The sequence below is a fragment of the Carassius gibelio genome, chromosome A4 (genome assembly GCF_023724105.1).
Source record: "Carassius gibelio isolate Cgi1373 ecotype wild population from Czech Republic chromosome A4, carGib1.2-hapl.c, whole genome shotgun sequence".
In the NCBI taxonomy this organism is placed as follows: Eukaryota; Metazoa; Chordata; class Actinopteri; order Cypriniformes; family Cyprinidae; genus Carassius; species Carassius gibelio.
In genome coordinates this window covers 31,495,249-31,522,589 of record NC_068374.1, presented here as the reverse complement: position 1 = coordinate 31,522,589, position 27,341 = coordinate 31,495,249, and the positions used below count along the sequence as shown (strand labels likewise).

At 38.4% G+C, this 27,341-nt stretch overlaps 1 protein-coding gene across 6 annotated transcripts in view; it reads left to right on the top strand.

Moving 5' to 3' along the window:
* Positions 1–27,341, top strand: part of LOC127977239 (ELKS/Rab6-interacting/CAST family member 1) — a 175,023-nt gene that overhangs the window by 65,793 nt on the left and 81,889 nt on the right. For all 6 annotated transcript variants that reach the window (XR_008158160.1, XM_052581998.1, XM_052582014.1 and 3 more), the window contains 2 exons: positions 7,890–8,021; positions 19,692–19,852. Coding sequence is in view for 5 of the 6 variants with exons in the window: in XM_052581998.1 (XP_052437958.1) it covers positions 7,890–8,021; positions 19,692–19,852 (293 nt within the window). In the remaining variant the exon portion in view is untranslated. The remainder of the gene's footprint in view (positions 1–7,889; positions 8,022–19,691; positions 19,853–27,341) is intronic.

The window sequence follows — 27,341 nt, the reverse complement described above, 5'->3', positions numbered from 1 at the left end:
ATTCATACCTCAAATTGTGCTTTGAACTGAAAGTTGAACTGAAATTGGAATGGCAGGAAGTGGAAATGACCGAATTGCAATTCAAAGAAATACAACGCAATTCATTTGCAATTATTTGTATCGTAAAAAGCGCTATACAAATAAACTTGAATTAAATCGAATTGAATTGAACGCAGGCAATGTATATGAAACATTAACAATGCATATGAAAACAAAATTTTTTTTTGACAATTTATACAAGCTAATGTTATTATTCATGCATGAAAATTACATGGTACATGCAGAATACTGAGCTAACAACAACAGTTTAACATAAACGATTACCAAAAGTGGGTTGTCCAGAAGTCTATGTTGGATGATTTAATTCCCACAATGTTCTGAAATGTTCCATAAATCACTAGAAAAAAAACATGCAAAATTGGTACAAAATTCATCTGTACTAAACCATGAATTATTAATGACCGAATTATTTACCAAAATCTGAATGCTACATGAAAGTGAATAGTATAATAATAATAATAATAATAATAATAATAATAATTAGCACCATAGAATTACAGAAGAACCATAAAAACATGTTTTTGTTACATTGAGAAGTCATTTTGAATAATTTTTTTAATTGCTCATTGTTAAATAACCTCAACTCTAACCTTGGGCGACTACTAACAAAAAAAACCTAGAAACCACTTACACTAGTATATCAGATAGCAACATGCTATTCACTACTTTGCTAAGTCCTGGAAGTGCCTTTTTGATGGGTTAGAATCAAAATGTCAATGTCTGGTTAATTAAGTTTTGCTGTTAGTTTCCAAAGGATGAACAAATGGGCCGCATACGCTGCATGTGCAGAGAATTGCAATGCAAGAGAGGGTCTTTGATCAACGCCTCTCAAGACTTGAGAGCGTGACTTTATCCTCTTCTGAATCATCCCTATCCTTTTTCATTCATCTCTCTAGCCTGATAAAACTGGAGATGGGTTTTTATAGGCCTCAACATCTCTTCAGCATTCAAGACTTTTTCTGCCGGATACATAGTTCCCAGATGTACAATACGTACTGAGTCATCAACCCCCCAGCTCCCGCTCATAAAATATCATCAGCCTGAAGAAATCAAGACTTTTTGGGAAGCAGGATGGAGTAAGACAGCGGGGGGAGAAAAGATGACATTATAATGAAACCCAGTAAATACCTGTTTTACTGCGTGGTTGAGCCTGTTCTCTTTTACTGCATAAAAGAGTCTTACTGAATGCAGCCCCAAATGCTCTGACTCCCAGCATGCCCTGTGACCAGAAGGCCCCACTGAATCCCAATCTCCACCTTGACCAGCCTTCACCAAAGACAGATGTAAAGGAAAAATTGAAAGAGAGGGCTCTAAAGAAAATAGAAAGGTCAAAGAACTGAAAGGTACATCCAGTCAATATGCTTCACTTCAGAAAGGGTGAACATATTCTGCCACATACTTTGTGCAATCATCAAAGCAAGCTCAGAATAGGGTTTCCCCACAGGTGCAATGTGTGCACTACTTATGAGAAGCCATTAGACTGACACCAGAGCGCCGCACATTGTGAATAGCAGTTGTAAGCCATAGGTCTTCTGTTTATAAGTCTCCCAGACTCTTTTATGTTTGGCACAATGTGCTCTCGTGTGGTTGGAAACATCAGCACTCAAATGCAGAGAGCTTAGAGTAACACCTTTTAGTGTGCAATTGTGGAACAGTATTTTATAACATTTAGTGAGTTAGGGATCATGCTGCTAAGTGCTCTTACAAGCACTGGTGGTGTCTTATGTTTTGCATGTAAATTTGTGCACGGTTAAGAAATCCTGAATATACAGAATTTGTACTTTTGGTTGATTTAGTGTCATGATTTAATTTTATTCTATTGTATTTTCATAGCAAGGGATTCCTTAATGTATGATAGAAAAAGAAATAGATAAAATCTAGAGAAACTAGTTAACCTCGGTAATCAACCATCCTGACTCATCCACATTTCTAATTAGAAATTAGACACATTTATGTGAAGATTTATGTAACGGGTACACATATGCGATCATGCAGCTCCTCGTTGGTCTTGCTGCTTGTGTTCGGCAAATTTGCAGGTGACACACTGGAGTTAATAAACCAAAGTGCTGCAGGCGAATCGCAGGTTTATGGTCCTTTTTAAACACGCAGATATAAAAGAGTCAAGCAGGAACCTTTTATGACTCGGTGGCCTGCCGACACTGCTTTTGTGAGGGGGAATGTATTACTGTCCCTGAGGGGGGAGGCCTAAATGTCATTTTCTCAACCGGCCATAACAGACTGGTTGCAGTGCAACATCCAGGATCCATGAGGTAGTTACAGTTGGCACAGGACAGTTTTAGGAAATGTGATTCAGTTCAATGAATGAGCAAACCTGGTCTGCTAGGTTTAGCTGGTGTTTTTTGCCTTGTTTTGAGCTTTTGTTTAGGTTTTTTTTTTTTTTAATGTTTTGTTCTTAATTTTGTTTTGCTGTTGTATTTTGTTTGGCTTTTGGCTCTGTTTTTTGTTGTTGTTGTTCTGTTATGTGTTTTGGACACATTCAAATGGGAGACCAGAAAACTTGTCTGTTTTTTGAGCAGGGAACTGTTATATTTCTCACGAATTTCTTGTGCTTGATCTAACAACAAGTTGTGCGTGTAGAGAAACCATCTTGGGATTAGATGTTACATTACTGTCTTGGGCAAATTAGCATTGGCAGCTTCAGGTTTAGGACTTTTTTGATTTCTTGAGGTCTCTGTGGAATGTTCTCGAATGTTCCAATTTGTCTTCCAAAACCTCAGAAGACGGAAGAGAGATCAGACTTTAGCGGTAACACTGAGCAGAGGTGAAACAAAACTGCGGTAAATATCAGCCCGACAAGGTCGTCGTCACTAATGCTGTGGTGAGATCCATTCTCAACACTCAGAGGGAAACGGAAAGAGAGAGGTAAAGCGCGGCCGGGACTGAGGAATGGAAATAGCTTCTGAAGAAAAGCAAGAGGCGCAGTGTACTTCACACATGAAAGCCTTGATTCTGCCACCTTTTGAGCGCGAACAGGTCAGGTGGGAGCTAACAGACGCCAGTCGCGAGACTGATATTCCAAAGCCCTGGATAACTCTGACTAGAGAACGCCTTCTTTTTCAGGTTGTGGGCATCAAGAACACCTTGTTTGGTTGTAGTAGGGATGCATTGGGCTGCAGCAGTTCAATTATTATTATGTGTATTTTAGAGATGGTGTGTTAGCATGACTGCTGAAAACAGTCAATAGGAAGGGAATGCCATTTTCTTTGTGGGCTTTCCAAAAACATTTTTGTCCTTGGTTTTATAATAAGAAAGAGAAATGTGCAGTATCCAAAATATACTTGTATTAAAGATGCATTCTCTCAAATAAAGTTTAAATGTCTAAAGCAGTATTGCTTGAGTAAAACAAAACAAAAAACAAAAAAGTCTATGCTATTGCATCACCAGTTGGCAAATACTTCAGTGGATTCATGCAAGTAGATAGAAGCTGAGCTTGCATGACTAGAAAACAACTGCCCGAGGGTGTTACCCAGATCCAAAATGGCCGCCAAGTGAGCTGACTTGTTTAAAAAAAGATTTGCCTTCCCAGAACTGCACCATCTGATACCCATCAGTCCCATATGCAGGCCCTCCACCCCTTCAATTAGAACAGAGCCTTGTTGTTTACACCCATCTTTGTTCTGCTACATCTCAAGTCTTTCTCCTCCTCCTTATGCTAAGTGTTTAGCCTCTGGCTGTGTGGGACATGCTTGCTCTCATTCTTGTGTTTTTTGGGTCCACTGTCATGTACATAAACTAGTGGCTTTGAAACTGTCTCAGTGGCTTCCCTGCTGAGGGCAGAATTTCGACGCAGAGATGCTTTGATGATAATGACTTTGGGGCTTTGGGGAGCCTGTTTTATGACACGTTGTGCCCAAACACCTGCTATCATTCAACGCAGTGTAGAGTAATGATCACAGGACTGTCAATTAAAGGTCAGCTTCCCACCACCATAGGCTGAGGGTGGAGAGAGCTTAAAGTCTTAACACACCTGGCCAGTGTTCTTCCCCATGCATATATATTTATATTAATGCTGGGCAACAATTTTATATCCCAATTAATATCCCAATTAATTGCATTGTTATGCACAAAATTAATAATGCATTCAAAGGTAGTGTATTGTGCACTTTTTTCATGTAAAAGTACTGCTAAATGAATAAAAGTGCAATTACATTTTAATAACAATAACATAGCTTTTTTACAGTAGTATTCCTTTTACATAGCAATTAAAATACTTCTTCCAACATCTATCAGCTATTTGTCACTCCCAGGAAATTAACATTTTTATAGAAAATATTTTAGGGTTTGTTATAGAAAAACAATATTAACTGAAATAAGTTTATTTTAGACTTTTAATGAGCAAAAAAATGTTTTTGCCAATTTTATTTATATCTGGTCTGCTATCAACCAGAAATGAAAAAGCATCTATTACTTATAACCATAGAAATATGACATATATCAGAAAAAGTTATATCACTAATGCATAATGAATGTATAACTTCACATTCATATTTCTTTATTATATATATAAAATATTTAATTTATAATAACATTTAATATGCATAAAATATTATTATAACATATATATATAACTATATTTTATGTTTTTCACCTCTGAAACGTTTTATTATAATTAAATTTATAATATTTATAACATAATAAACATTACATAAATTATTATAATATATCTTTAGTTCGTGACTAATCTTTAATAAATAATTTACAGAATTTCATATATTGGCAAACAACTTTTCTATATTTATCCAATTCTGCCATGTGGGTACTTAATTTAGAATTTTTTTGCACTGAAAACTGTCACTTTTCTCAATCATAACATGGACTTTTTCTAAAAACATAATCATACACCGTTTGTTAGTTTTACGATGTGACACCGCTTACCCCACTCCTCCTACATCAAGCCATCATGATGATGTTGAACATGCAGAAAGCCATGTAATATGGGAGAAAAGAGAGGACTGAAAGAAAGTTGTAGAAAGACATGGAAGATTGCGGAAAGGGATCGCTTCGAAGAACCACATCACAGGAGGTTATAGAAGTGGAGTAAACCGTGTTCATAGCGCTTAGATCTGCAGTAACCACGTCACTCAGAGGCTTGATATCCAGCTCTCTTGGGAGTGTTTCAAAGCCCTGTCATGGAAGCTTAGATTGCTTTCTGCTTGTCACTCACTTTAATTCCCTCCTCTCCTGGCCTTCTTGTTATTGATTGTGTTCACAAATTAACAACACTCTAGTTTATTGTGGCCCACTTTCAGCTACTTCCTCTCAAATGTTCTCCCTCGTACGATGGGTCTTCTACAGTTTTAAACAACTGTGGATTTGTTGAATGTCTGATGAACTCATGTACATTTGGTTTGTTGTGTCTCTTGACTCTCCAAAGAGTCAAAACCAAACGCAGTTCAGTCTAGTCAAGCATTTTGCTGGTCTCCATGCTTTTCAACTCCAACCAGATCCAGGATTGGGAGCTCGGGATCAGATTGCGGGGGTAGGGGGAATCATATCCGCATGTTCTAACTTCTTTAATAGACTTCCAAGATCTTTTTTATTGGGCCTGTTTGTTGGCGTATGTTGTTTGATGTTACCATGCTTTTGGCTGTCTTTTACGCTTTCCCCAGCCAGGAAGGATGGACACCTGCTGCTCTTTCCGGGTCTTTCATAAATATTTGCGATTGCTCGCTCTCGCACCCAAAATTATACAGAAGAATCCTCCCACTGGGAAAATGACAGAGACATCTGCCACCAAACCCTCCACTTTGGCTGTCTTTTCTTAGACTTGTAGTTGAGGTCATCCATTTGAAATAATGCCTTACGATGACCTAAACTCCTCACCCTAATGAACTGCTGAAACCACACGAGTCCTGGGACAGTCCAGCAGGGTTTTTCAGTTGCAGATGGGAACGAAATGGGTTCGTGTTGAATAAGGTGACCCATGGTTGATTATTTCTGTGTGCGAGAGCATGTTAGACAGCTGCAAGTCATTCTGCCCCAACTGTGTGAGCTGAGCTTTTGTTCTTCAGGCTCGTCCTGCTCATCTCCTAATTGGATGTGCGAGCTGCAGAGTGCTGGGGCAGATTCCCCAGCGAGCCCCACCCGAACCCGGCCGGCCCCTCCGGTACAGCATGTGGCTTTGATTTGTGGCTTCCCTGAGGTGTCTCCTTCTATCATCTGTGTGGTTTTGGCACCAGAGCATTACCGTAATGAGATATTGAACGAGCAAAAAGGATTACTGTCGCTTTAAATCAAACCGAAGTGATTGCGGTCTGCCTGCGAGAGGAAAGTGCGAGCTTAATATGGTCAAAATAAGATAGAAGAGAGAGCCTTTATACCACATGCTGTGATCTGTACCCCTGTCACCCTCCTCGTGTCCTAAACTTCCTGTAATTGCTGACCTTGGTTACAGAAATATCCTGCCGATTCATCAGAATCATTGCCTCTTGTTGCAGGAATGTGTGGTGTGGGATTCCAGATGAAAATGATGAAAATGGTGTCTGGGGTTGTGTGCATCAGGCCTCTTGTCTTGATATTAAAAGTTGATGCATGCAGTTGGAAGAAATTTTAAAGAAATGATCAGTCTTCTAATTGATTCTGTGTCAGTTATGCCTAGTTATATCCCTGAGAATGCAATATATATATATGCATATTATAAATGCATATATATACCAGTAATACAATGTTTAGTTTTTTTAGTTTTTTTGTTTTGTTTTTTATTTATTGATATATTTGATTCTTTCTTTCTGTTATATTTGGCCAGTTAATCTTCATAACCAGCTTAAAACCTCTTGATTTTTCTCTCAGGATTGTGTGCAGCAGAGCGACAGGAGCATCTGGTTGTCTGTGTACCTTCACATTGCCTCTTTTAGCAGGAATTTGTGGTGTGGGATTCCAGATGAAAATGTTCGCTGTGATCATCAGCGTCTGGGATTGTGTGCATCAGGCCTCTGTCTTTATACTGAAGGCTGATGCTTTTAGCTAGAAGGCAGTTTCTCAGCATGGAGGCCATTACCACTGTAGAGCTCCATTTGTATGAATGGCAGTTTGTGTGTATGTGTGTGTAGCGGCTGTTTGCTCGGTTGTGTACGTCAGTGTGCATGTTTGTAGAGGTTTGTACTAAGTGCCTCAGGCCTGCCAAACCAGTCAGGACTTTTGTAGCCGATTTTGAAATGTGGGGGGAAAATGAAATGTGAACGTTCCTTGAAATGGAGCAGCGTAATGAACTCAAGACTGTTCCCATATTCAGCACTGCTCTGGCATTTTTCCATGTATCCCACAATGCCTATTCATCTGAGTCCCTAACCATTGTGTTCTTTTGCTCTCTAGCACACTTTCAATCAGATGTTTTTCCTCTTTGTTTCCATCATTTTCCCTCTGTTTTTCCAATTCCTGATACAATCAATCGCAGACGTTCATGATAACTAGGTTTTGATCTTGATTCTCTCAAGAGTGGATACTTGGATAAGTAGTGTGATTTCACTCTTGACCGTCATAGATCTGAGCTGAGTCATCATGGGAGCAGACTGTAGATGAGTCATGTCCCTCAGATGGACAGCTTGGGTTGCCCTCACTTACCGCAGTCCAAGAATTCGTAATGTTTATACCTCACATGCTGTGAACTCACTGCAACTTGCTTTCTCAGAGCTACCTGCTGCTGCACTTGTTGGGTGCATACTTATTGTGCACGGTCTTTAAACACAACTCATGAGTTCTGGTTCATGACATTCTACCAAAAATCTGTGTCGATAAACAGCTTCGTTAATCAGTTGTATGTTACAGATTCGTGTTGCATTTAAGTGAGACAGTACATTTGTTTCCTCCAGGATTCTCTGCAGCAGAAGGACGAGCGTATCGAGGAGCTGGAGGAGGCCTTGCGTGAGAGCGTACAGATCACGGCTGAGAGAGAAATGGTGTTGGCACAAGAGGAATCTGCTCGTGCAAACGCTGAAAAACAGGTGAGAACACACCAAACACAGGTGAGACGAAGCTCAAGGATCATTAACATGCACTTTCTTTCTCTCTCATTCATGTCTTTCTTTTTTTTGACACTACATATTGTTCACTTGCCATATTTTTTTTTTTATATTTGGATCGAATTTATTTAATACTTTGTACCTTGTCCTTTGAGTCCAGAGAAGTAGTGTATTATAGTGAAGTGTGTGTGTGTGTGTGTGTGTGTGTGTGTGTGTGTGTGTGTGTCTGTGTGTGTGTGTATATATATCAGGGTTTCTGATGTCCGGTAATTGGAAAAAAAATGAAATGTCATACAAAATTAAATCTCTCCGGTCAAATTGTCAGATTAAAATTGCCTAATAATCCCGCGCCCCTAACACAATCTGAATTTGAGTATAAGCCTAAAGCAAAAATTCACCGAACATTGGCTTTGGCACTGAGGACAGCGACTCAGTAGCCTACCTGAATTTAAGCCAGCGTGGCCGGAGTCACGCATTAGGTCATGAGAACGCTTTGCACAGGCAGTGAGCAAAGGTGAAGAACTAGAGAAAAAGAGGGATTACAGAAAAAAAAAGCTGAAGAGGAAACAACAGTTTGAAACAAACCACGCAAAAGGAAAATTGGAACTTGAGGAAGAGGGCCTAGAGAAAGAGAAAGCACAGTAACCATGGATCCAACGTGACAACAGGTTGGGAGCGGAAAATCAAGCTGTCAATCAAAATGTACTTGTCTGTCGGGCCTAACATTTAAGGCCCGATTACAGCTCTAATCTGCAACTTTTATCAAGTTCACTGATAGTTATGCGTGCATTTATTAATTATTATCTTAATCTATAATGAAACAAGGACGAAGCATATAAACTGCTTTGTTTGTTTAGAATGGAATGGATCGCAAATAGATCCGAATGAAGAAATTAACCATAGTAGAAAATGTTTTTTTTCTGTCTATTTTGAAAGTTAGGCTAATAAACATGTTGCATTTGGCGGCCTGATTATGCCATTTTTTTACATTACATAGCCTGCCTCCACTTTTCCTCATCTTGACTAATTAAGAGGCGATACTTGACCGGCATATCATCAAAATGAGTTTCCGCTAGAAATGTATACTGTATAGATATTATATATATACAGTATATATATATATATATATTTATATACATTTCTTTGTATTCTACCTTTTAGTTATTTTATTAATTCTTATTATTTTATCTTTATTTATCTTTTGTTTTGTTAAAAATCTCTGTTCAATGGGATGTTTGACCATCCAGCTATATCCAGATAACTTCTGAAGTATGATAAACCATCATTTTTCATGGAAGTGTTACTAGCGATGTTTCTAAAGAGCTCATGTGTACCATTACAACAAGGCTGTAATTTGTTACCTGAAGCAAGATGTGTGCGGTAACTTAGAGTGATGCTCGCCAAACCCTACAGCCATCTTTTCAGTGTGGAAATGTCCACTTCCTCATCGGCCTTGTCAAACATCCGCCCTAGTGTTTAAACAGAGCTGTATGCACATCCACGCAAGGCTAGCATCTCTCAGGGTGGACTGTAATGGCTTTTGCTTGGCGGACGGTATCGCTTCCATTAAAAAGCCCCCTTCACAGAGCTCAGGAACCAGCAAAAAGCTGTGCCAACCATCCAGATCCATGCCAGCACTGCATCGCAGTGCCAGTGGTGAACATTCATATGGCATGCATGGGTTACGTGTTTGTGTCTGCAGTCAGTCTTCATTTCGAACATAAATAAGCTTTACGTGGCCTGCATGAGAACTACTAACTTTGGTCCGATTCAGTTCAGCCACATAGAACGTGCAAACATGAGGAACGTCCTGTGTGTTGACAGCACACATAGATATTTTAAGTGATACATGAATGGTTTCTGTCCCTCCATAGTAAGTCCAGGTAACCAAATTTAGACGATCCAGAAAGTTCATTGTGGTTTTAGAAAGTTTTTTTTTTTTAAGATTAACCAAAGTCTTACAGAGTTGGATCTACATGAAGGTGAGTAAATTATCACAGAATTTTCATTTTTTGTTGTGAATTATCCATTCAATGCAGTTCAACTAAATGGAGACCTAATGTGTGTCCTTCCTCAGAACACATTGGAAATGGATTGAATTTACAAATGAACTGCCAATAATCTGTAAATGTTTTGATCCAAAGGAGTTGTTCTGGCCTAATCTTACCAGTTTTTAAAGTAGATTGCACCACTGTCTAGCTGTCTGTTGAGCTTTGGCAATAACATCAAACTCCTATAACCTTTTCCAAACTAGTCCTCCATGCACCGGACAACACAAGCAGCCAGTCAGGCTTTGAAACAGAGCACAAAGCAGCTGCCAAAATCTTGCTTCCCCTCTACCTGAATCCCTGAACTTTTTCCTCTCCTTTCTCCTTCTCTGTCCATCTTACTTGGCTCCACTGACTCTCTGCTTCAGTTTTAAACCCTTAATGGTTTGTTCTACCTTCTGTGGATCCTGGCACCCTGCCGTTTCCTTCCTTTTCGCTCTCTCTCCATTTTCTAAAGATTCGCATGGCTGGCTGAGCATCGTCCCAGTGTGCGTTGCAGTCTAGGGAATGTATCGTGGCCTTCACCACTGAGTTTCTTCACCGCCAGACGGACCTCCACTCCAATCCCCAGCGGTTAATTAGAGTTGGGGGCTGCGGCGGGAGCCAACACTGCTGCTAAGCCTGGCCGGCCCCCTCTCATTTGGGCTCAGAGAGAAGGGGAAATGGGGACAGTACAAGTGCCACCCTCCGGAGCCAGTCTCCACACTCATTACTGATGTCCCATTCGCATCAAGTCTCATTACGCACACTCAGGATATCGCCATTAGAAGTTCCTCTCCATCCTGGCACCTGTTATACAACAATGAATTTATATTCCAGGTTTCATATTTAGGGAGTTATGAGCTATACAAAAAAAAGAGAGAGAGAGAGAGAATGGCAGCTTACCTCACTGACAGTTGGCAGACATGTTTTTAAATGCGTAATTTGTGGTCCTACATTAAACCATACAAATTCTAATTAGCTTCACACAAATGCACACGGTTTTCTTCACACACACACACATACAGTCTCTCCTACACTATTTAATTAGCATCCCTCTGTTGCTTCACCACACCCTCTGTTGTGCCAATCATAAGCAAGCATTCGTCTTTAGCTCTGTGTTCAATATCCTCCAATAGCTGCTCGCCTCATTTTTCTCATTGTGCAGAGCACATGTTGGACCGAGTGCAGTGCCTGTACAAATTGCTGTCAGTATGTTGTTCTTAAATGTATGGGGACGAGGGTGACTGCTCTTTGTTACACTGACATGAAAGTAAACCTCTGGCCAAAATTGAGTCAGTTCTTTCTCGTCAAGCCAAGTGCGTCTGTTGAGCTCACTTAAAAGCTGTGTTGTGCGTGTGTGTCTGCGGTAAAATTAGTCAAGATTGTTAATGCATGGGTATCACGAAAGAATAATATAACATTTTGTCAGTTTAACAGCATTTAGTAATTTTGGTTAATGTTAATTTGTAAATATATAAATATAATTAATTAATTTTAAATAATTAAATGTTCTATATTAATATAAATATGTATAATTATTTATATAATGAATAATCATTTATAAATATATTAATAATTTTTTGGTCTTTCTTTCACAGTAGTTATTAGTCTGTTAATGTTAATTCATAAATATATGAATCCATTTATTTATTTATAATTTCTCTCAACAGGTGACGTACATCAAATTAATGAATACATATAAATACAAAAGAAAGCAATGACAATTTAAATAAATGATGCCAAACATTTATTAAAAGTTGCATGTATGTTTTATTTGTGCCTTATAAACTACTTATAAACTAGATTAATAAATGCTGTAGAATATAGTTGTTCTGTGTTCATTGATGAAATCTAATTCTTTAATGGTAACGAATTATTGTACATTGTTGCTGCAATGGTTATGGTCCATAGAACTATGCAATGCTCCAAGGCTTTTAAAGCCTCATGATAGCTTTTTGTGGCAAACAGACTTTAAATTAAGTCGTTAACTCCTCCGTATCACTAAAATGGCACACTTGCACCAGATTTGACATCATTATATACGTGAATCAGTGTGGGTTCTCGCGTGTCTTGTTATATAGTATGCCAAAAACTTGAGGCATATTTGATCTGAGAGCTGCAGCAATGAAGAATAAATAATAACAAATAAACGCAATTTTGTTAAGCCTTCCCCTATTTTACCTTTTCTCTCCATCTCACGCCATCTTCATTGCAGAATTGATATTTGATTGAGTGTCAAAACAATGTTTTCTCAGTCTGTTCAATGTGCTTGTTTAGCGGCTGAGCCTGTCTCATTTTAGCTGACGCTTTCATGAGCATTAGCGTCTTGCCAAACCCTCGCTGCAGCAATTGCTTTAAAGAGTCGTGTGCTAGTAAGAGCAAATGTGGTCGCCGAGAGAAAGAGGGGGGCATTTTCTTCCTACACAGAGCCCTCGGTGTACAGTGACACCAGTCACTCAGTCAGCTCTGGCGTGGAATTTACGGCTGGGATGTACGAAAGCGACCAGCCGCTCATGCACGGCCAGTGAAAACGTTTGCCCAAGACCACATGAAAACACACGTCCAGTCTCCAGACATGATTCAGCAGCGAAATGACATACTTCATAACCTTCCCTGGAGGCAGTGGACCAAAGAAAGCCTCAATCTCTCCGCTCGTGTTGACCGGGGTTGATGGGATGTCTCGAAACTGCCCTTACTCATTCACCACAAACTTTCCCCTTTTTCCCTGTCGGCCTGACCCAATCCTGTATGGATCTCTTTTCCGCTCCCAACCTGTTGTCACGTTGGATCCATGGTTACTGTGCTTTCTCTTTCTCTAACCCCTCTTCCTCAAGATCCAATTTTCCTTTTGCGTGGTTTGTTTCAAACTGTTGTTCTGTTATGTCTGTGTTTCCTCTCCGGCTTTTTTTTCCTGTAATCCCTCTTTTTCTCTATTTCTTCTCCATTGCTCACTGCCTGTGCAAAGCGCTCTCATGACCTAAGGCGTGACTCCGGCCACGCTGGCTTAAAGTGGCTCAAGGTATGGCACGATTAATGTTTCCTCTCTATTTACAAGGAATGATTTGAGTTTTGTGCTTTTCATCAGTATCGCTGCATCTAAGTGACCTTTTTTTTTTCTTCATTTGGATGGGGGTGTTCGACAAATGTGGCTTTTGGTCCTGATCCAACCCAAACTTTTCCAAATAGGAAGCTTAACCACTGACAGTGCAATTTATAGACTGTTCCCTGAAGATGAGCTCTATCAGATCATTATTTTATGTGGAAGACCTCTCTTATGCTTTCCCCCTGCTTTCTTTCCATTATATTGGGAAGTCATGCTCATTTGCGTCTGTCTGTCAGGATAATTTATGTTTTGATTTAACTTTTATGAAGTGCGTCCAGCACAATTCTGTTTCTGCACTGGGAGATGTTGAGTTTCCCCACTGCACGTAACTCTAGCTACATGTTATATAAACCTGCGGTCAGTAGTTATACTGATAGTTAAGAGGTAGTTCACCATTCTGTCATCATTTATTTGCTTTAAACTCATTTTACTTACTTTATTTTTTTAAATCATAAAAGGAGATGTTTAGCCGAATGTCCAAGCTGCTCTTTTCAATACAATAGAAGTGAATGAGGATGGGGAATGTCAAACTCTAAAAACCACCAAAAACCATGTGGTCTATGAAACTTATTGTGTGTGTATATATAGTCTTCTGATGTCATGATAGCTTTGTGTGAGAAATTTATACTCGCTCTTTGCTTGAACTGGTCAAGACATGCTGTCAACATCTCAAGCAGTCAGTCAGATTCTCAGTCAGTTCTCCCTCCATACTGCAGGGGGCAGCGTGACGGCAGAGCCTGAGGTCTCCAAGCGGCCCTGGCCAAAAACAGACATGGAAATTAGTCAAAGAATAAATAGCTCTTACAGCTGCCGCTGCTCTTTCTCAAGTTTGTATTCAAAGCCATAGTCAGAAACAGCCTGGACTTTTATGATAAAACTTTAGAGGGAAATAAAACTCCCTCCTCTGTTAATATTCCCAACCAGACACAAAGCTCAGCACCCAAAACACAGCAAGATCCAAAGACCAGCTTGTTGAAATTGGCTTTATGATCACCGTTTGGGAATGGGGCTGCTCTTTTGGCAGCCGGGGAGGAGAGAGTAGGAAGAGACGGATGAGGAGAAGGGGAGAGAGAGCAAGAAAAAAAACAGCACGCTGCTGCATTGAGCAGTTTTTATTAGTGTTATGTTTCTGCTCCGAGCATCTGGGTTAGTCTGGATTGCTCTCACAGGAGGTGATTAGAAGCTTCTGAGTTCGGCACGAGCTGAAGAGAAGGCCCTGATCTAACGCCCACCATGATCTCATCACTTCACGGTGCACATCAATAACAAACCAATATGAGGTTTTCCACTTACAAAAGTAACACTATTGTATTACCATGTTTTTAGAACATGATAATATTTTTTATCATTTTCGAGTTTCTTTTTTGGAGACACTACATGATGCTTATGCCTTGGTATTCATTGAAGTACTGTGCAAATACCATGATGCAGTATATAAATATGGCTATCAGTCAGTACTATGATTTATGCTAAAGTACTATAGCAGTACCAGAATATGATTTGAGGTGAGGATTTTTTTTTGTTTTTGGACATGGTTAGTAATTTTATATATATATATATATATATATATATATATATATATATATATATATATATATATATATATATATATATATATATATATATATAAATTGATTATACATGATTAACTTAATAACTGTACTATATTTATTTGAGCTTTAGTACATGGTTTTTATTTTATTTCTTCTACAGATAATATTGATTAGATTTTTTTATTTTTATTTGTTTATTTTATCAAATATATTTTTAGCAATACCGTGGTATCCTTTGCATCTTGAAATACCAATAACTGGAATATGACTAATTACTCTGTACCATGGTCAATATTAAATGATCAAGGTGTTACCATCATACCTACTGTACTGTTTATTTTTACAAGCTGCATTCATTTTTTTTAATTGGATATTTTCTGCTGGCATTTTTTTTTTTTTTTTGCTGATATTTCTTTTTGGTGCATTGCATTTTACCTATTTCTGTTTTCTTTCTCTCTTGTTCTGCTTTCTTGTAGCACAAAAAGGCAAGTATACAGTTCACTGCTTCAGTTTTTGCTTAATTCCACGTGCCTTCCCTCATCTGAAGAGGCATCTGTTCCAGCCCCTCTGACCCTGCTTCAGTCGTTCTTTTTTCCCTTTTTTCCTGTTCTTTTTATCACTCTTCTCCTTGATCACTGACAGATCCTCTTCCTTTCCCCAAGGCCTGTTCCTGACACCGGTTTTAAGCAATTCAGCCTTAAATTAAACCGAAAAGGAGAAAATCACTGTTATCAATTCCATAGACGGTGCGTCACAACTGATGTAAGCAATTACTCCAAGTCGTAAAAACACTTACAGAGTGCTGGAGCTGGACTGTGAAGATCAGTTAAAAGATGTGCATCTCAAACACTTTGATCTGTACTCCTCCTGCCTTTCTGGTTCACATTCCCAGTGTGAGACAGGAAGTGGTGTTATCATCACCTAGTGAAGAGCTCAATGTTTCACACCCAAGGTGTCATAATTCACTGCAGCGTTTTTTTTACGACTTGACTAACATCTGAGGTTATTTTGTTGTACTCTGAGAAAACAAGCTCTGCATGCCACCTTGCTCTTTCACACACACACACACACACACACACACACACACACACACACACACACACACACACACACACACACACATACACACACACACACACACACACAGACCGCCATCCATTCCTCCATCAGAGAAGTCAGCAGCATGAGCAAGTCTGCTGAAAGCAGTGTTTGCATTTTTGTTTTAATCTTTCCGTTTTTCTTTCAGAGAATTTTAAGAAAATGGAACATGAAAGGAATACTTAGCTCTTTAATCTCATTAATAATTATATATATAAAAAAAACCATTACAAATTATTTAAAAAAATCTTAATTATGCAAAAACATTTACTGATTCAGGGGTTTTTAAGCTCTCATCCGTGCTGAAAGGGGGCTGAGTAAAATAGATTATAAAAATAATTGCATTTATTGTTCATATTTATTTGTAAAATTATTTTGAAATGCACTATGAAAATAAACTTGAATTGAATTTGAAATTATTAGTTATTGTACTATTGGTTAGAATTTTTAAAATAACTTATTTATTTACTTTAATATTTTATACACTCACACACACACACACACACACACACATATATATATATATATATATATATAAATAAATAAATTAAATATTTTTATCATTTATGACTTCAGCACATGTTGTCTTGTTCATTTCATATTTTCCATACACAGAATAAATTTATGTATACTAGAAAATAAATTCCTATCTTTATATTTTGATCACATTCAGCATAACAACAACAACAAAACTATAAAAAGACATATTATTGTTAACAGTTTTTTTTTTTTAACTCTAGATTCAGTAGCAGTATATATTTATTAAACCCTGTATTCATTCATAGCATTGTAGCATTAATGGAAGAAAGAAGCCAAAGAACTGGATGTAATAAAAAAAAAAAAACATTTGATATTATTATTAATATTACTATTATTTTCCTTTTTTTATATTGGTATTATTTTTAAGGGTCGATTGGTTAATAAGAACCCATTTTTGATTCCACACGCTAGAGTTCTAGGAACTGCAATTTCCATGATTCCTAATGTAGGCTGTACAAATTTTTGAGTTTGTTTGATAGGTTTAACTTTCCATCTGTCTGCCGGGCCATTAGTCAAACCTTTAAAATCTGTTAATTATCTTCTAATGAATGACTTAACTCAACGGCTTTGAGATTTTGGCTCCTGGCGGCGCTTGCTAAATACTTTTACAGTAAAACTGACCGAGCACACTGTAAATTCATTCGAATCCATTCGTTCCAGATGATGTTTGGTCGCTGAGGATGGAGTCAGTTCACATATCTCCCCTCCAGGCACGGTGACACCATATCAGCTCTCGCACATCCTGGACTGATTAGTTAACCGCTCTGCTGTCGCTGTGTATGTGAGTGTATGTGAATGTGTGGTTACACAACTCTGGAAGATTTCATTGAGATTTTTGTTTGCTGTTGAATAAAAAATGCATGAAAGTTCTCACGGTTCCATTCCATCCCCCTCTCCTCACCTCTCATTGGCTGCTTGGTTTTAACAGACAGCCCTATTGCCCCGCCCTCACACCAGGGTTGTGAAACCGATGCTGCCAGCATTGAAATATTTCTCTGCTTATACTGTGGGGCCTGAGGCATGCAGTCTCGATTCTATCTCACTTTATCACCGAGAGGGAAAACAGGCATGCAGGTTTTTTCATTGCATCTGTGAAAAATATTACAGTCTTTAATGTCCACTCAGACACTCGCCAGTATCATTCTTCTAAGATGTGACCTGTCCTCTCCATTTGAGTCAAAGAAATGCTAGCCTGTCCTGTCTCTACGTGAATAATGATTTCCTCTTCCTTATTTTTTAATTTGACATGCATCACATCTTAACATAAGCGATTCCAGTGAGCCCTCACTTACCTGACCTTGTCAAGTGGAATTTACCAGTGGATTTCACGTGCCTAGGGGAGGTACACTCATCCTCAAGGTTTAGTCCTGTCCTGTCCGTTGCTGGATCAACCCTGAGTTTGGAACGCCTTGAGATGACAAAGGCGAGCATATGAGAGCGGGACAGGGAAGCAGATGGCAGTAAATTTGACTGAGCGGGTTTTTGGTAGCTTGTTCACTAGGCTTGGCTTGGGTGTAGTACATTAAGCAGATGACTTATGATGACAGCTGGTTTGAGCGCTCTCCCACATCCTGCAATACCTCCGACCACCAGAGAGCAGCACTGCTGGGAGCATGTGCTCACACACATACAGTTCTGTTATATTTGTTTTCCAAAAGATATTTTCTTATCACAGCCAAATCCCTGTTTTTGTGGTGTTTCTGTTTATTGCCTCCAGCTATTCTGCTGAAAACCATTTCTAGTGCTCACAGATCATAAGAAAACCTATAATTATGTTTTTGGACAGTGTTGCGTGTCAAAGCAACACACACACACAAAACATCTTCATTTACTTAGTCTATTTTCATTCCAAACCTGCATGACTTGTATGTTATATCCCTACTTCTTCAAAGACATACAACTAGAATTAAAGCAATTATTCCAGAAAATCTTTGCTATTGCACACCTTGACGTGTTCATGAAAGAAGTAGTGATGGCCGATTCGTGAATGAAATTGGAGTCAGTTCTTTTCAACCAATCATTTGATCCTGTTCACAAAACCGATTAGAATTATCTTTTTATGAATCAGACTGATCTAGTTCTCAAGGTCAACACACTGACTTTAATGCACAATTTGCTAATGAGTCACACTTTCGGTTAATCTTCTTCACAAAACTGATGATCTCACAAAACTTCTGATGATCTTTTCAACGAATCGGTTAATCCTGTTCACAAGACTGGTCCAAATGATTCATTCATGAATCACACCGTTCTGGTTCAACTCACTGACTTCACTGCACAATTAGCAAATGAATCACTCTTTTGGTTGATCCTTTTAACAAAACTGATTTGAATGATTCATTTGTGAATCACACTGATCAGATTTAGGAGTTCAACTCACCGACTAAGCTTTCCAGATTTCTGATTGATCTTTTCAACGAATCTGTTGATCCTGTTCACAAAACTGGTCCGAATGATTCGTTCAAGTCTAATCGGACTAAACTGGTTCTTGAGTTCTCGAGCAGACAAGCCATATGAACCACTTCATTTTGCATCTTTTGTGAAGCTTAAAAGGAATTTTAAGTGAACTATTTTTGGTTTTGAATCTATGTATAAGTGTCTAGTGTAGATTGAACAAAAGCTGATGAAACGCAGAGCAGGGACACATGGATAAACACCAAGAACAGATGAAGGAGACTGCACAGATCTCGCCCGAAGCCTCACAGTTTCCTGCGAGCACAGAGATTTCAGTGAGACTCTGGGTGAACCGCAAGCAGTCGAGGAGGCTATGAGAACCGCTTTGAGCCAAGTCGCTAAACCTTGCCTTCCATGAAATGCATAAACCTGCCACACCACTTTGATTTATCCTCCTCATTCACTCGCTCCTGTTACTCTGAGTTATAAACATTGTGTGGAAACGGAGGGAGAGGAAGAAAGAAAAATCACAGAAAGGAATGGAGAACATCCACCTTTTCAAAAACAAACCAGAGCTAAATAACTCTGGGGATGTGATGTATGACAAACCTCATCACGAAGTTATGTAGTTAATATAACTGCAGTAACACACTCTCACACTGGTCTTGTTTTCACCCATTCTATCTCTATCATATGAATCTCTTTAATATTTTTGCATTGGACACTCATTTCGTCTAATAAATCAAATTTTCTGTACACAAATCCATTTGTGTCCCCTGTGAGCTTCAATCTTGGCCTGCTGTGTGGTCACTCAACATATTTGTTTGCATTCTGTCTTATCCGACATGTTTCGTTGGGATTATGGTTTTGTCCTAATGCTTGTTTGTTGTTCATCAGCACAAACATGGTTATTTGTGTGTGTTTGCATGCACAGATGGCGGAGCTGTTGGCCGCCATGGAAAAGGTGAAGCAAGAGTTGGAGTCCATGAAGGCCAAGCTGTCTTCCACCCAGCAGTCCCTGGCGGAGAAGGAGGCTCACCTGACCACACTGAGGGCAGAGCGCAGAAAGCACCTGGAGGAGGTTCTGGAAATGAAGTAAGACCTTTATACCTGTCCTTCACCCCTTATGGTCTGATCTAGCGGTCACTGCCGTCTTAAAGAACTATTGATGCTCGTTTTAAAGGGATATAATATGATAAACAGGATTTTCTTGCTCTTTTGAAAGGAGTATGTAGACATATTCCATCATTACCAGCGCAGCCCTATTATAACTTGGCGTGGACATTATTACTCGTTTTGCTTGCAAAAGGGTTAGCCAATCATAACAGAGGCCATTCTCATATTTTAATCTTAAAAGTACAGTAGAAAAATTATCCAACAAAATGACTGTTAGGATTCTGTGGTCTTGGTCAGGGGTTTTCAAACTTTTTGACGCTTTGGCCCCCCAACAAGGATTTTTTTTTTTTGTTTATGTAATTTTTCTTTCTTTCTTTCTTTCTCACTTGGCTCCATTCTATAAAAAAAATATTTGTGAAACATTGTGCATTATTTAATAATGTGCACAGTTCAGATTCTGTATACTATTGTATTATATATTTCATTTATATTTTAAATTAGATTTTTCATTGAATTAGTTTTCATTTTAATTTTTATGAAATTTTTGTCATTTTGATTTGTCATTTTGATGTGTTCTTTTGTCATTTTTTACAATTAAAAGTAAAAATAAATAAATAAAGTAGTTCATTTTAATTATTGTAGTTCAAGGTAGATAAATAAAAATAAGAAATGTTGCCTTGGCAGCTATGTAGCCAAAAAAAAATTTATATATATATATAATTTTTTTTTTTTTTTTTTCCAGTTAATGATTGTTTTATTTCAAGTAATTTTCAAATGGGGTTTTTATAACAAACATTATTTATTTATTTAATTATTATTATTATTATTTTATTTTATTTTATTTTATTTTATTTTATTTTATTTTATTTTATTTTTATTAATTTTTTTACATATATACTATTTAATTTTTCTGTGGATCCCCTAAGGGAGTCTTCTGATGCCAGTTTGAAAACCCCTGGTCCATGCTCCATGCATACAGGCATGATTTCCTAATGCAGCAGGTAGGCCAGAGGCCTCTAGAGAACGTGTGCTTTTTGGAGGATGAATGGGTGTTTGAGTGCTTCTTTATTTCAGGCTTTTCCTCATCGTCCACTGAGCTTCTACAGACTCATCTCTCTAACAGATCACTTCAGCAGAATCCAATCAGAGTCACTCTCTCTCTTTTCTCCCACAGCATTCACTGAACTCTCTCTTGTCATTTCTCACTCTCTCTTTCAGTCTTTTTCTTATCAGTGCCTCTACTGCTTTGGTGTTTTGAGCACTTGCTGACTCTAGATAAAGATAGAGGAATGTAGGAGGTCGAAGGTCTCTATACCAGTTGAATTAGGATTCAGTAAAGGATCTCTGCAGTCTGAGTTGCAGAAAGGAGGCCCTCTTGCTGTCAAATGAATGTAGCTCCACTGAGATGGGTTTGGTGCCCTGGAGAAAAGACCTTGTTTTCTGCCTTATAGAGTTTGCACAAGTTCCATTCTGGAATTTCTCCTAATTCTCTCTAAGAGGGTTGTGTTAACTCAGCTCTAACTGGGGTTAGGCCTCCAATTTATCAATTAAAATTTGGTAGCACTTTACAATAAATTGAATATAAATATTAAATAAAAAATAAAATGTTGTTTATTACTTCATGTTCTTTCTTTATATGTAAATGTTTCATTAAGTTGAAATGAAAGCATCAAGTTAAATATTTTTTCTACTGTATATTGACTTCACAAGACTATTGTTTAAGATTGAATATCAAATGGGCTCAAAATAATAGTCATGGCTGCGGAAAAATTTGTTTTCCAGATTTGTGATTTGATTTTTCAGCCATATTCTCAGGGACACTATGCTTGAGTTATGATGGATTCTAGCATTAAAAGAAGACAGAGTGGACGCTGAGAGATGATTGGAGTCTTTATCTAGGTGTTATGTGTTTGAGTTAATGCTGCATGCTGATTCCCATAAAGATCATTTTGCCACTTAGTATGAAAGAGAAGGAGAGCAGGGTCCCATTGCATCCAAATTTGGATGTTGAAAGCAGAAGGTCAGCTCAACTGAGACAGGGAGCTCTCTGTATCTCCACCAGCCTCTCATTAACCACACATTTAAAAAAACAAATCTTGTATTTGAGTGAAAATAAGGCTCTGATAGGGATGGAAGGGAGAGGGTGGTCTTCGATCTGTTTTGGCGATGAACGTAATGCAGTTGGGGCCAGAGAAAGTATACTCGTGCTGTTGAAGAAGCCCTGCCGGCTGGCATCAGACAACAAACTGGACCTCTGGAACACAAAATAGCAGATGCAGAGGTCACAGACTTTTCATTTATTTATTTCCTCAGGCTGAACTTTCGCACGCAAAGTTTAAGGTCAGAAGAGTGAAGACATCGACCCTTTGGGCTGGTTCTCCATCCTCAGCATCTACAAAAAGGCAGAATTAGCACTCTTCCTAAACTCGGTTTGCAAAGGGCATTCTAAAAATGTTCTGAAGTCTTAGTTGTATTTCATGCTAGTGTTTTCCCTAAGAATGAAAGCATATAGTCGCAAAAGGGCTGTCAGGCTCAAACATGTATGACAAAACAAGTCTTATGATATACAGCATATGCCATTTGAATTGGCACAGTTTGAAATGGAAAAACTTGAAAATGTGAAATAGAGTTAATTTGAAAATGTGAAAGTGCAAATGATATTTGTGACTCTGGACCATGTAGCAAAAGCCAAAAGTCCATTGTATGGGTCAAAGTTATATATTTTTTAAGATCAATTTCCATGGAGATATTTTGTACATTTCCTACCGTGAATATATCAAAATAATTTTTTTTTATTTACTAATATGCATTGCTAAGAAGGTGATTTTCTTGATAAAAAAAAATGCACCCTCAGATTCCAGATTTTCAAATAGTTGTGTCTAAGCCACATAAATTCCTATCCTAACAAACCATACATCAATGGAAAGCTTATTTATTCAGCTTTCAGATTATGTATAAATCTCAATTTTAAGAAAATTTACACTTAAGACTTGAACCTGGGTCCAGGGTCACGTTTGGTTAGACGCAGTGGTTCCCAATCCTGGTCCTGGAGAACTCCCAACACTGCATGTTTTTGGTGTCTCTCTTATCTGACACACACATTTGCAGTCTTGGAGTCTTCACTAATGAGCTGATGAGTTGAATCAGGTGTGTTTGAATTGGGAGACATCTGAAATGTGCAGTGTTGGGGGTTCTCCAGGACTAGGATTGGGAACCACTGGGTTAGAAAAATAGTACATAAGAAAAATCTGGTTATTGTTGGACTGACAAATCTGGAAAGATGCATTTTCATGCACCATATTTGAAAATATACAAATGAAAAATTAGGGAATTCATCTTTATTTGGATAAACTGTATGAAATGACCAGTAAGGGCTTTAATTGACAGTTTAGACAACAAATAGCTAATTACTTATGAATTAAAATTTACTGTCAACCACTAAGGTAAAATGAAGACCACGATGAGGTCATTATTCAGATAAAACTCACTGAATGTAACCAGCAGTGAGAAGAGACCATTATGAGGTCATCGCTCAGTTTAAATCCAAATGGACTTTCAATGGGGTTCTTTGATAATGCATAGAGGTGGACTCAAGCAGTGCTGGCGCCAAGGTTTATGAACGTAACTGTGCTATATGCAGTGTGGTACTTCCATTCAGGCTTGTTTTGTGGAATGAGCAGAGTATTTAGAGCGATGGGTTGAGAAGGTAATGAGATCTCCAGCACACCATCCCATCCTCATGTTTCCTCTTCATTTAGCACAGTTGAAATGCCCTTGGACCGCTGGATATGAGATATGGTGATATCCCAGCGTTCCTCCATTTGATGTGGTTTCCTCCAGGTTTTCTCAGCTCAGTAAAGGCAGACATCAGTCGTCTCCCTTTGAACAAATGTTTAACTTTCTTTCTGCTGTTGTTTGGGAGTGCTGGACATTTTGAAGAGGCCGCCTGAGAGGTGGATGATGATGGAGGGGTTGATCTTGATGAAGAGTCCGTCCTCAGAAGTTTGCTTGAAGGCGTTAAGCCACTTGTCCATTTTTTAGGACTTGAAAAGAGCTGTCACCACCTGAGTGGTTCTCAACTTAGGTGTTACTGTGAAACTCAGGCTCTTGCTTAGTTTTCCAAAGGTCTGGTCCACATGATTAGAACCCATCCACTTATGCAGGAAGAGACCATCTGATCAACATGTAAAGAGCCTGGCCAATTGGCTTCATTTGGAGTGTGATTTTAAGCTGAATTGGCCACAACACACAGTTTGTTGGATTTGAAAGAAGTTTACTTTGTCATTCTGTGTAAAATTATATCATTCTACAGTCGCGCTGTCGTTTAGTTAAAAATTAGTTACATTTCTTTGAATTGTAATTTATTATAATTCTACAGTAGTTCTTCATAATTGAATTCAAGTTGCAGTTCTATATCTTGTTTGATTCCTCAATGCAAACGTAAAAATTTAACAGGAATTTAAAAGACAATTTCCTTCGAATTCTTGATGGTGAACAACACTGCTTTTCAGAGCAGGTTTATCTGAAATTATACCACAATAATAAACAGTGGTGAAAAATATTAATTTAAGTAAAGGTATTCTTGTTGTTATTTCATAGACATAAAGAAGTACAATGAACTATAATATGCCATTAAAATGTTTTTATTAAGCGTCTTTGGTGAAACTCTGAATATCTTTTAAAGATTTGATTCTACTAGCCTAGAAAACTTCCTTTGATTTATCCATTAATCCATTGATTAAATTCAAAATCGCTGGTTTGTTTTAGTTTATGACCCTTAATCACAAAGGCTGCAAACAGATTAGAGTTTGCCAGAGTAAGAAAGTGCTGTTTAGTTTTGTGTACAGGTTTGTGTTCAGTCTGTGGACTTTTGCTAAACCTGCAGCAGTTGTCCGCTTGCCCTTGCTGTAGTAGATCAATATCACTTTAAAAAAAAATTCCCAACAACTCCCCACTCATGTCACAGCTGGAGCTTTTCATCTCCAGTGGGAGTCCAATTATAAGGTTTGAGCATAAGCGCAGGTATGTGAGGAGTATGTTCAAAGGTGATTAAATTGACACGGGGTGGTGGCAAGGTTATCGTCTGCCCACAAAGTTTTTATTCGAAGGGTGGGTGAAGCTGCAAATTACCCCTGTTAGCACCCTGGTTTCGAGAAGCGGAGCAGAACGGTCTGTTTATTACAGGGACGAATGCTTTAGAAAACAAACCTGTGGAGGTCCAGCATGAAACCCAACCAAAATACAACCCAAAAATGCTTTATCATGTTCACACAACTGATTCACAGTTAAAGGGATTGTTGTTTGGTTCACTTAGACTGAACAAAGCGAAAATGAGAGATGGGGAAAAAATGTTGGCACCTCATAGTGCTTGATAGGTATGCAGTATAAAACACCCATTAGTGTCATCAAACGAAGATTTCGAGGAAGTTCTAAAGATTGAATTTTTCCCACTGCCCTGTTTTTATTGTTTAAAGATGTCAATCGCAAAGTCCAAATGTTCTTTGGCTTTGTAGATTTGTAATCTGTGAATGCTACCATCTTGTACTGAACGATGCTTTTGTTAACAAACAAATTGCCAAGTTCAGTGGGTGGTATGATTTAGCTGCCATAATGGGTGTAATAACAACGGACTTAACTCTCCCAGGCAAGCCGATCTTGGCAGCCTTGATGTAACGTTCTTAGGGGCGCTGGGGCAGATTTGTCTACGGTGTCTGGGTGGCAAGAGAGAGAGAATCTGACATGATCTCTTCTAAGAAGGCTGTAGCAGTCAGGGGCCATAAAGCCCTGGCCTGGAGATCTTAGCAAGCATGTGAACACGGATTATTACAGCATGGAGCCAATGAGGCTGGACATGTGTGAGAGGCCAAGCGGGCCCTGCAGCGATTAGATTTTAAACAGTGTATAATGGCCTCGGCCCTCCCTGTCTCGACCCTGTCGCTCATGTACCCTAGAGCCATAATCCAGCAAAATGTCAGGAAAGCACAAAGATGCATGTAACGTCTCTGTAAATGTCAAGGGTGCTTAAAGATAACATAACCCTAACAGATCACATCAAACATTGCTCGCTGCTCTGGGGTCTTCTGCTGGATCCATTATAATTACATCCCATTAAGAGTGGCTTAATCTTTCGTTGTTAAACCAGCAGTGATAGGGCAGTTCTCTTGTCCTACAGAAATGGAAATTGCAACCTCAACAGCACTGGAGACTTAATCATAAGCTAGACTTGCCTTAGTAGTAACCACAGCTAACCTTAAAAAGCTGAGAGAATAATATATATATATGTATGTATCTATGTATATGTATGTATGTGTGTATGTGTGTGTTGTGTGTGTGTGTGTTTTCCTCACAGTTACAATAAATAGGGACTTTGGGAGGTTTCAAAAAGACACAAAAGAACCATAAGCGTTGTCCTTTTTGCCAAATTTGTGCAACTTTTCATTTAATGTGTTTCTATAAGACAGTCTAATGACAGACTTTGAAAGCACCATCACTGTCAGAAATAAATTGCAAAACTGTACCTTTATGGCAAATGTGTCCATTCCCTCTCCTATAGGAACACCTTCCAGCAAAGTTTAGCTCCAGTCCCAATTAAACAAACCTGAACCAACTAATCAAGGTCTTCAGGATCAGGACAGCTTTGTAGCTTATCTACCTCTAAAAAGTAAATATAAAAAACTTTGTACTAATAATATGTACCCTTGAGGTACTACTATGAATCTTTTAGGGGTAAGTAAGGTTTAGAGATGTCTCTTTTAGGGTATTGTTATTAGAGTACCATAGTCACAAACTGTTGTACCCCTAAAGGTCCTTTTTTTGCCATTTTATTCTGAGAGTGTATAGAAATTAATGTTATTAAAGTTTACTTTTGTGATGTTCATTTTTATTCATCTCTGAATGCTGACATACACCATTGCTGTCGCATCTTTTAATTAATCATAATTGGTTGTGAATATTTGGAAATGCAAATTAAATTTTCAAATAAAATTTTAGAGAATTTTTAGAATTTTCGTTAAATGGCCTTTTAAATTCCTCACACAAAGCTCTTTTATGGATACGAAGGACTTGGTAAATAGTAATATAAATTTTACAGACTATTTATATTAAACCTTTATGGTGCTTTTTGGGTCTTGTCTCCATTTTTGTTGTTGTTCTTGTTTTGAAAAGAACACCTGGGACATTCACCTAACACCCTGTCATATCAGTTTGGAAAGACATGAGCACGAGGCAGAACGATTCATGCAAGCACGTTCCAAGGAAGATTCAGGGTGGGATTGAGGTTGATTCATAAAGTAGAAAAACTGCACTTGTACTCTGCACTGTTGTAGACTGCTGCTCAGGAGACTCTTGTGCCTCAAGTCAGCATTTGGTTTGGCAGGAATAAATCAAGTTGTTCTCTACGGGGAACTCCTGCTGTCTGACTGAGAACCAAGGCTGCACTTAAATCACCAACATCTTCATGCTAACAGCC